At 33.9% G+C, this 11,072-nt stretch overlaps 3 protein-coding genes and 1 non-coding gene across 5 annotated transcripts; 2 read left to right on the top strand and 2 right to left on the bottom strand.

The window, feature by feature from the left end:
• Positions 1-577: 577 nt before the first annotated feature.
• On the bottom strand, positions 578-2,143 carry LOC100177318. Its single transcript, XM_002122423.5, has 3 exons — positions 1,631-2,143; positions 1,095-1,220; positions 578-809 (listed from the first exon to the last, which is right to left on the bottom strand). Exons 1-3 carry the CDS (start codon positions 2,119-2,121, stop codon positions 668-670), a joined length of 759 nt encoding a protein of 252 aa, XP_002122459.1. The 5' UTR covers positions 2,122-2,143; the 3' UTR covers positions 578-667.
• Positions 2,144-2,996: 853 nt separating this feature from the next.
• On the top strand, positions 2,997-6,622 carry LOC100187540 (eukaryotic translation initiation factor 4E type 3). Of its 2 annotated transcripts, XM_002122705.5 has the most exons (7): positions 2,998-3,251; positions 3,625-3,697; positions 3,764-3,858; positions 4,868-4,928; positions 5,197-5,263; positions 5,690-5,845; positions 6,105-6,622. In XM_002122705.5, the coding sequence occupies exons 1-7, from the start codon at positions 3,043-3,045 to the stop codon at positions 6,143-6,145; spliced, it is 702 nt and encodes a 233-aa protein (XP_002122741.1). In that variant the 5' UTR covers positions 2,998-3,042; the 3' UTR covers positions 6,146-6,622. The 2 variants fall into 2 exon arrangements, with proteins under 2 accessions (XP_009859055.1, XP_002122741.1); XM_009860753.3 differs by having other exon boundaries at positions 2,997-3,251; positions 3,625-3,858.
• mir4155 (microRNA 4155) lies at positions 4,988-5,042 on the top strand. The gene has a single exon (NR_034551.1). It is a non-coding gene; the product is annotated as a microRNA 4155 (primary transcript).
• Positions 6,623-7,833: 1,211 nt separating the features above from the next.
• Positions 7,834-11,033, bottom strand: LOC101242397 (solute carrier organic anion transporter family member 4A1-like). Its single transcript, XM_026839637.1, has 6 exons — positions 10,999-11,033; positions 9,341-9,503; positions 9,169-9,235; positions 8,665-8,791; positions 8,134-8,356; positions 7,834-7,944 (listed from the first exon to the last, which is right to left on the bottom strand). The coding sequence occupies exons 1-6, from the start codon at positions 11,031-11,033 to the stop codon at positions 7,834-7,836; spliced, it is 726 nt and encodes a 241-aa protein (XP_026695438.1).
• Positions 11,034-11,072: the final 39 nt, after the last annotated feature.

Below are 11,072 nucleotides of genomic sequence, written 5' to 3' on the forward strand. Positions count from 1 at the left end.
AATACCTGCTTTTGTTGTGCTAATCGCTAAACAACTCCTCGTGTGTTTTAATATATTTTTTTGAATTAATGTCAATTAAAAAAGCAATGATCGTACTAATTCTTGGTATCCCACAAAAATCGTCATGTATTTTGAATTTGAAAATATTGGGCAAAATGTGCTTAAGTGTCCTATTTTCCCCCACCCTACTATACATGTATAGTGTAGCCTACCCATGAACAATTATGATGTAACAGGATTGGTAACGAACAAGTTTAAATATGCTTTGCACAACTGATGCATGCGTTAATGACTTGTACATTTACACTAGTTATAAACCTTATATCGTCATTGAAAAACGTCTATTTTCGAGAATTTGAACAAACTATAATCAAGCAGTAATTAATTTAAAAGTTAATATTAAAGTCTATGATGTTTAACTAAAAATACCGTTTCAAGTCCGATCAATGGTGATAAGGTGTATAGGCTTTCAATGGGTCCCACTTAATTGGTGATAGTCTGATACAGGTGTCAATTGTTGTGCATTTATTCCCTACAAATAATATTCCAATGACTCCTGATGATATTTAAATAGTCATGAGATGCAACCTTTATTGTGCGGCATATTTTAACAAATAATCAATTTTCACCCAAAGCTTGCACAACCCAGCGTGGATTTTTTTAGTTTCTAGCTGTCTTGATTCGAGGTAGAAGGTTCAAACGCAAAACCGAGATCGGCTTTTAAATTTTCTAAGCTCTGCCTCATGCTCCGTAGGTCGAGATCATTGGTTTGATTTGCTTCATAGTGTTCCATCACTTTTTCCATTATTCTGAAACAAGAGTCACAAAAAATGTAACAGGAAAAGAAAATACAGTTGATTGGGGTAAGATGGTTTATATTTTCGTTGAGGATGCGATTTTATATTTCTTTGAATGTTCTTTGTTGACTACCAAATGGGACGAGAAAATTGAATGAGTAGGTGTCCCATCTTTCCCCACCCTACTAAGCAACCAACCGTATCCTCTACTAGAGCGTTGTTAAATTACGAAATATAGGATATTATGTGCTGTTAAGAATATATTGATGAGCCTAAGTTACGCTATAAAAATATTACGTTGTTGAACTGGTTTTGGTCAATCTAATGTCGTCCGCAACCTCATTGGCAAACTTCAAATACTTTGTTTCTTCACATTCACAATCGATATTATTTTCGAATCTTTCAGTTTTATCTCGATGAGTTCTGTGCAAATCAAATTTGTTGATACTAAATTAAAAGAATGAATGTAACTTGTTTTATCCTCGCGTGGCCGGAAAACGACAGTCGTTTTAACATGGGTGTTCAGCATACGCCTCGTGGAGCTTACGAGTTACCATGAGTGTTATACTTTGTGGGTGTTTTTATTTCACCCTTTTTTTGTATGGGTGATAATTTGGACAAATCATTACTGACCACTGGGATTGACCAATTGCCGTTGAGTGTCTTGCCCAAGGACACATACGCCCACAACAATAGCAGCGACGAGCCTTGAACCCATTACGTCTAGGTTATAGAGGCACGCGAACTATAGGTGTACTTCGCCACGACGCCGGAATTCACTTAATTGTGGTTTTAAAAATAAAGTACTCTGAGGAGACTTATAGCAAAACTACCTGTTTGTTTGATCATAAAACACTTGAGTAAGTTCATCTAGAGATGTAGTCAATGCTTGTCTAACGCATTCTTGAACTTTACTGTTCGCTGTCGCTCGATCGCAGTCCAGAAGATTAGTAATAGCATAGACACACTGTAGCTTTAAAGAAGACGACAGCCACCCGTTAAAAGCGACCTCATCATCGTATAAGCATTTCAGTGCAACCAAAAGTCGTTTAGAGCTTCCATTTAACATGTTCTTCCACTGGGACAAAATGCGGTCGTATTCTGGTGTTTCAAACCCTGGCGGTTTCGCATCTAACTTAAGAATTGGAGGGATTGTCCCTTGTTTCATGTGGTGCTGCAGCAGATTGGAGAAAAGGGAAAACTTGATTTGTTTTATTTTAGCAGACACGAGACCTCTAAGAAGGGCGTGTACTAATTCATCTCTTTCTTCATCTCCGGCCAGAAGAATTGCTCTAGGTTTTGAGATACCACGTCGTTTTGGCATTTTGCGGATATTTTTAATAGAACAACGAGTATGTTATTATCACAAAATTTTTTTATGCTTACCAACCATTAAAACCAGTATTTGTGACTACATAATAAGCTTTATTGCTACTTTCCCGTTGATATTAAAGATACTGTGTGAAAATTAATGCACATAGGCGAACTTAAACGTTCGATAAAGTTTCGATGGAGTGCCTTAAATGATAGGTGTACCAATATTGCTGTTCGGTTCAAAATAAACTACAGCTCTAATTAGCTTCAATGTTTGAGAGTTCGTATATATAAACATGTTTTTATATGGACTGTAATTAGCGCTACCATTTATTTTACAAACAAATTTTACTTGGTAATTTGGTGACCACATTTAAAGTTAAGTCTCAGTCACAGAAATCGTTTAATTACTTTGTTTGCGTCAATAATTGTTGTCCAAAACAGCGAAAGTCGAGGGCAGATTTACAGAATTCTCACCGGCCATTTCTCCCAACTTACAGATCACGTGACCAAACAAAAGAACAACATTCTCATGAGAACAACAAACTTGGTTTCAGGTTTTCAGTTCCTTAGCGGAAATTAAAAATACCCGATGTTGGTTAAGCTGATCGGGCCAAATATTGAGAAAACAACAAAGAAACACAGATACAGTTCTTTAGAAATTAATATAAGGAACACACGATAATGATAGCTTTTAGAATAAGACGTTTGTACACGTTTCGCTAGTTGAATCGAAATATATGGCAGCTTTATACTGTATAATACGTGATTATGTGAACGTAGGTAATTGGTAATGCGATAGTCTAGCATGAATATTCTCATATGATTTATTGTATTCGGGTTTAATTGATATTTTTGTTTACTGTACCGAATCTGTGTTGATATTTTTCATGCCTTTCAACAGTTGTGCAACTTGTTCTGTGCATTAAGTATGGCCAAAGCTCTGTTTGCTGGTGGTGTGGACGTAGAACATATATTTGGCAATAAGTTCAATAAAGCAAGTCGTGATAGGAGTTCTTCACCTGTGCCAATGGTCAATGGTGAATCTCCAAAGTTGTCGCGAAAAGCGATTTCAAATCTTGGAGACACAGAGAAAACTGGAGTTCCATTAAATTCAGCATGGACTCTCTGGTTGGACAGGTATTTAGAATCTAATATTTTGTAAAATAAAATTTGTCATGCATTTTTATACGCATGTTTTTACTTTGAGTTACTTACCATGTGAAAATAAATTGGTAACATTCATTCATTTGCGCCAAGTGGTTAGAACACTTGCCACCAGCCCAGAGGATATGCATATGTGTCCTTGGTGCAAGACACTTAACGGCAACTGATCACAGGGGTCCCTTATGGGTTGTATAAATTGTCAACCATACATAAAAATGGAATAAATCCCCCAAAATAATCACCCACAAAGTTACATACGTGCTAACTCGTAATCGGGCACGAGTGTATAAAATAGCCACGTTATAACTGTCATTACCACAAAGAAAAATAAGTTACAAATATTTAGATCTGTTCCGAATCTAACTGCGTCTGAGTATGAAGCAAATTTGAGAAAAATTTACACAGTTTCAACCATTGAGGTACGTCTTTATCTTTACTACCTATTATTTAACCCAATTATCCAATCTTTTAACAAAAATTTACAGAGTTTCTGGGGTGTGTATAACCATATACCTCCACCAAGCCGACTGATACCGAGGTATAGTTATCACTTGATGAGAAACAACATTCGACCAGTTTGGTGAGTGAAAGCATTACAATTATTTTAACAAATATATATTTAGCATGGTGCGTGGAGAAATTGCATCAAACCAGGATACACCAATTTTAAATCTTTTTTCTAGCATTGTTGGCAAGTTTTTGGGCTGACATTTTTTTTATTGCTTCAACTCAGTGGCCACTAATGGGTTGTGAAAGTGTAAACCATACAGAAAAATAATAACCTAATCTCCTAAAGGTGCATAAGTGGTAACTTGTTATCGGTACTGTCATTATGCATAATGGATTCTACAAATTGGCAGCCACTTTAAAAAAAGTGTCTGTGCATTTCTGCATTGTAAAAACTGGTATGACTATGCTACAAATTGTACATGTAAAACAATGGTTCAGTGGTTTAATATATTCTTTGTTGTTATAAACAGTTCAAAAGAACGCACTCAACAGGTGTTGAAATCTGACACTATTTCATCACCATCTGTTTATGTTGTTATCAGTTGGCGTATGTGTTTAGGTTAGGAAAACATGTTGTGTGTCATGATTCGGGAAATTGCATCTTTAAAATGCATTTAAATACACTCTGAAAGTTAAAATTCGAAAAATTGTATTTTTAAAAACCATTTAAATATGATTAGATAGTTGAAGTTGTATTTTATTACTGGCAAACTCCAACTTTTAAGTTCCTCATTTAAAACCAAGGAATAAAATTGTTTAAATGACCAGATTTGCTTCTGTGCTAAAAAGTTTAATGGAATGTGTTTTAGATCATGGCCTACTTGAGATATCTCTAGTAGCTCATGTTTAGATTCACAGAATTTATTTACAGTTAAAATAATTAAATACGAGCACAACAGCCACACTTTTTAACTGACACTCTCTTTCCCCCACTTTTAATCCATAGCATGTTTTAACAACTTGTTTTGCTGTTGATTCCCTTCTCATTTTTTCATTATTTATAAGGAGATGAATAGAAATTATGTTATGTTATATACAAGTTTTAAAACATTTCAAATATAATTTTTTTTTTTTTTCAGGGAAGATGAGGTGAATGCTAATGGTGGAATGTGGAAGCTTAGATGCCACAAATCTGTTACTGTAAGCTGTTATATAGTTTGCCATGATATTGTGAAAAACATCTTTTTTGTCCAATGCATCATTTTTTGTTCTGTTATAGTATTACTTGACCCTATTCTCAGAGTCAAAAATAGTGCATGGCAAAGGCGGTCACTGTTTATCAGTATTAAAAATTGGTGTTGAACGAATACAGCATTTTTTCAATGGCTTTGAATGCTTGCGGAATCATATTAAAAATGAAAAACTTAGTAGTTTGCGAGTTTAAATTAATTTAATTTTTACTTTGCAGGACAATGTGTGGAATGAACTGCTACTGAGTTGTATTGGTGAACAGTTTACTGGTTATGTTAATAAAGGTAAGTTATTCTGCACTTTAAAATGTTTGTTGTACATGGCATTTTATAATCTATTAACATTGTTTGCATTTGAAAATGTTTTACTTAGCTGTAAAATTGGGTTGTGAAATTGTTGACAGTAAAGTTTTTCCCTCACTTTTTTTCCAGCTACATCAATTTATAATCTACTAACATTTTTTTGCATTTGAAAATATTTTACTTTAGCTGTAAAATTGGGGTTATGAAATTGTTGAGAGTAAAATTTTTCCCCTCTTTTTTTCCAGCTCGGTTACCGATTGGGTGATGGTCAAATAAAACTGCAACAAAAGTGTAAAGTAATTAGTTATTATCCAAATTCAGCCATGATTGCCCAAGTTCCTGTTCTACAAATCTAGCCTATTTAACTCCAAAACAAAAATCATATTTTATGATCTTGTTTATTGCCAGGTGATGACATTATTGGTCTAAGTGTAAGCATTCGAAAGAATGACGACCTCGTCCAAGTATGGAATATCAACTCATCCAATATAGAACAATGCAAAGTACTGGAGAAAATCAAAGAAGTTTTGCCACACGTCATTTTCGAAACCAGTTTTTACAAACGTAAGATCTGTGGGTGTGGTAAAATTGAATTTTAAACCAAAATGATCGTATTCTATATGGGTGATGTCGAATGGCAGGACACACTGTGTAAGACCTGGGATTTAGACAAAAATTGAAAACTGAGATAATAAGCGGCAATTAAAAAACAACAGCTGCTGCACGAACAAAATCAGTTTCTTACTTTTTCAAAGATTTCGATATAGTGCTGCTAATAACAACTACCTGTAACAAATCTCTACAAAATATTTATTTTTCACAGCCCATCAGTTACACAGAGCCTTTGAAGGAAGAAAAATGTAAAAAGTTTATGTGCCTCCAACTTTTGTTCACTGTTTGTTATTCTAAAATCTAAGAAAATAATTTTACTTCCAGCGTGCAATTATTCCTAGCATTATCAACCCTGCTGTTGGTTGAGGAAATTATCAGAATATTTAGTATTTTACCAACTGCCAAAAACACCACTTCCATTTTCACATGCAGCAAATGTGTGATTTTCACATGTATTAAATTTGTGGCAAATAACAGACGCTATTCTATCATTTATTTGTTTTTATCAGAAATGGTTCCATAATACAAAACCTTGTTTTGTTATTTTTATGTAAATTATCTGTTTGTAGTTCGTACTGATTCTGTAAATATGATTTCTTTTGACATATTGTTGATGTTCAATTAATTAGTCTTTGTGATCGTCCTGCGCTTACATAGTTTTCAAGCACTTCACAAGTAACCGTTTAACACTTCGCCAATACATAGTCATGTGGTTTAACAATTCAGGTTTAACTAGTGTTGTGTTTTGTGTTAGAAGAAAGCAGTAGTTTTGAATAAAAGAAGTTTTAAATGATTTAACCCTAAATATTTTGAGGTCTCTCGTGAGAAAAGGGTAGTTTTGAGTGATTTAACACCAACATTTCACGCTCAAACTCTTGAAAAAAAGAGATAAGAAAATTTAATGCCAAAAAAAGAGATAAAAACATTTAATGCCCCGACTCGTGTTTTGTTAGTCACATGTATTTTTTATCATAAACTTTTTTTGTGTCACTTACTAGTTGCTGGTACTATGGCAGTGGTGAACTTGCCTGCCCCTAACTTAGAAGTTATGGTTGTGGGTGTTCTTGGACAAAAGACACTTAATAGCTATTTCACCAACCCAGTGGATTGTTTAAATTATCAGTCATACATAAAAAAAGGAAACAAATCTAAAGCAAAAAAACAACCACCAGCTGTGGTAACTTGTAGGTGGCTTTTAATGAGAAAATAACACCCATAAGAGCCCAAATGGTGAAGGTCAAACTTTATTGAAAACAAACCAAATCCATACACACAATCTTGAAGCATGACAATTTTTTTATTAACACAAAAGTAAAAAAATAACACAGGATGAAATAACCGTTTAACTTGTGTAGAGATAACTTAACAAAGCCAAGACATATAGGTATTTTTAGGGGCCTATTAAAGTGTGATAAAAGTACAACATACAGAACAAAACACCCAATACAGAACAACTTACTAATCAATTAACAAAAAACCTGGATGCTACGTGTTGAAATCAGACTTCAAAGAGTAACAAAAAAGAAGGCACCTGATTCTGCACCTAGTCTAGAAGTAACTAATATGTTTTGCTTGTTGCTTCAGTAAGACACAGATGAATAGAAATTGCAGCCTATTCCCAGAAATTGTGTATCTTTAAATGAAAGTGCAATTTACTGGCGAACCCAAGCTTCATGTTATATATGGAGTACACAGCACGTCTTCTATTCGGATAAATGTAAGAAACACCCTTCAGTTTCCATAGGAAAATATTGCACTAACTGTAATGTGTTGACAAGCGGATGAAGCAGAAGTGAAACATGTTCATTACCTTTCAATTCTCTTTGCGTAGGAATAGCTTTTGTGGTAAGAATGAGTGCAATATATAAGGAAATACAAACTTACACAACATGTTTGGGTTATTACAACTCATGAACTTTTTGCTGGCAGGACAAAGTAAGTTACATAGGCGACTCTGTAACTCTGTGGTGACTTGGAGATGATTCTGTCGCAACCAGACGAGCTGGTTTGTAAGACAAGAGGGCAAGACCAAAAAACAAGATGCTCGCACCCTGTTAAAAGTTTTTTTTATAAAAAAGTTTGGCCTGGTTTAATGGATAGGCGCTTATTTTGACAAAAGGAGTGTGCGTTCTTGGGCAAAACTCACAGATATTGCTCCAACCCAATGGTCTCTAATGGGTTGCGAAAGTAAAAAAAAAACACCCACCAAAATTTAAAAAAACAAACTTTTTTAAACTTACCTTGTAAATAACGGAGAGAATTAAAAGACTGAAAGAAAGCTCTTGGTTTTTATACATCACACATGAACCTAGACCCTCTGCACATAAATCCCGCTTATTCCAGATTTGGCAAGTGCTGTCAATCATGGCACCAAATATAATGGGGCCGGGTATTGTACCCAAGGTTCGAATCAGAATCCACTGAACACCAACAGCGAGGGAACGCAGGTGTTGGGGGAAACAACTGGAAGAAATGAAAAAAATAGTTTATAGATATTTTTGGTGGAAAATTAGTGAAATACATAAAAATGATATATAGTTTGTTCATTTTGAGTAAAAAATTTTTGAAATACAGTTGGTTTGTGAGTAGTTTTTAGTTAAAGATAAGTAAAAGTCCATTCATGAGCAACTTTGTAAAATAAAGTGACATACAGTTTGTTTTTGAGTATATTATAGTATAATACAATTCAGTTGATTTTTCACTTCAAAGAAGATAGTAAGATATTCAAGAAGTCTGATAAAGTACAAAATAAAGATCATAACATTAAATACCGCAACGACAGGTCAACTCCAGGAACAGCGCACATAAACGTTGTTCCAATCACAAAGAACAAACCAACTAAAATGAGATTTTGCCACCAGCAGATCTTAAAGCACTTGCCAGGGTATGCCTTTCCTTCTGTACAAGTTATAAATAAAAAAGTTATCTATTTTTTTTTTCATAATTTTTTTTATCAAATATATATATATATATACATATATATATTTAAAATAAATAAATGAATGAAAAACGGCAAACAGACTACTTTTAGTTTTCGCTTGCGTGTTCTACTGAGTTATTACGAAGTCTTGTTGTTTTTTTAGTACCAGATGTGTCATTGAAAAATTATTTATATTATGCCTGGTAGCAGAAATAACAGAACTCTATACCATGCAGTACATTTGCATACCAATATAATGGGTCAATTAATAATCAGTTGTTCAAATTAACACCTTTGCTGATGAAAGTATATATATTTAAAGTCCACAGAAAAACTCTGCATTATTTATCCCAACCTGTTATGACATGATTGGAATTATTGTTCTTCTGCATTGGGGGAATACAGGTGCAGTTGGAGAATATCTGAAAAGTTTAAATAATTAATGTATCTCAGAAACGCCATCTGTCTCATTCAATTTCAACAAGAATTTTATTGATTTCTGTCAGATAGAAGGTAATTTCACCCACCTTTTCACCGTTTGATGCGACATGCAGTTTGCAGCCGGCAAAACACGAAGAGTAATATGTCACCCCATCAAACCCGCACACGGGGGCAAAGGAGTTGATTTTACAACTGCAGTTCTCGTTGCAAGGGTGAACCGGCAGCTGAGGTTGTAGTGGGGCATCACTGCTGTGGGGATGGAATTTAATAATTTATCTACGTTTAATTGTTTTTTGAGGGAAACGGAAACTACATGACAGTGGTGTGATGATAAAACTGAGCAGATAAATATTTTGTTGCATAAGGTTTCAACTGTAATTGGATAGCGTAGTTGAATAAATGTAGTGTGCGCTATATAGAGATACTCTCATGAACTGTGACGCAGCCAGGGGGTTCAGAAGTCGTGAACCCCTTTTAAAAAACTCTAATGAAAAACTATTTTTTGAATCCCAGGAATTTTTTTTGGCTTTGCCACTGCTCATAAATGTTCATATTTTACAATTTTTTTTTATCTTTTTTAAAATGATATTGAAGATCAAAATATTGAAAAAACAATGAAAAGGGCATTGAAACCCTCGTTAAAACATGCTAGAAATAAAAATAAGGGATAAGACTGAGTTGTTATTAAAACAAATTAACCCAACACCCACAAAAAATAAGCATTTTATTTTTTTTAGTATAGTAGGGTGGGGGAAAGACATGCAATTTGAAAAAAAATGTAAAAAGTTTATCTTCAATTAAGATAGTTAATTAGGAAACAGTACATACAGTATAGCATACAAAAAAGAAACATCTGCTGTTGTTTTTCATATTGAATATCAAATAAGAAATAACATGGTTTTCATGAATAGTTTATGTTCTATAAATACAAACATTTTCAAGAGGAAACTGTCCTAAAATTTTACTGTCGTAAAATTAAAACTGTTTTAGCAAATTTGAAGTTTTTTTAGTATAGTAGGGTGGGGGGAAATGGGAAACATTTTCATTCTATTTTCTTGTCCCATTTTGTAGCAAATAAAGAACATAAAAAAAATACAGAACTGCATCCTCACGCCTTTGAAAGACCGTTGTAAATTGTTGTTTAAAACATGATCAGGATATTTGTAATTATGTGCTAAAGATGTCCTATCTTTCCCCAGCCTACTATATATTGTTATACAAACTACCTGCAATTTAGTTTTATGTGACAATATGCTGAAGTAATAGTTTAAAATAAGCAATTTTAAAATATAAATATTTTTTTTAAATTGTTAATTTGCAGAAAGGCAGATTATTAAGCTGTGAAACCAGAGACATGAATTAGTTGGCCCACAATATCCGGCACTTATCCATTACTGCTAATACCCAATAAGAGGAACACCTGTTTTTGCCAAGTCAATACTTTCTTTGTGGTATAAATGAATAATAAATGGCCAAAATTCATCAAAACAAACCATTTTCTTGATGTTTCATTATTGTTTTACTCCAATAGTTAACAGCTACAACAACCTGATCCTTTCGTGTACCGTATATGAACAACACAATTAAACAATAACATTCTATTTTTTAACCCAACCCCCCAAAAGAAAAGATGAGATTTTTGTAAACATGATGTTTTAACTGGTAAAAACTTAGTTTTTAACCCAACAAACCCCCACAAAATTGACCATTTTGAACACTCACACCAATAAAAAGAAAAACTCACCTTTGTCCAGCATAAGGCACATTAACACCAGCCATGGGAACATCATCACAATGAAGTGTGAGAGAAAAGAGAGC

Source organism: Ciona intestinalis, unplaced genomic scaffold (genome assembly GCF_000224145.3).
Source record: "Ciona intestinalis unplaced genomic scaffold, KH HT000542.1, whole genome shotgun sequence".
Classification (NCBI taxonomy): Eukaryota; Metazoa; Chordata; class Ascidiacea; order Phlebobranchia; family Cionidae; genus Ciona; species Ciona intestinalis.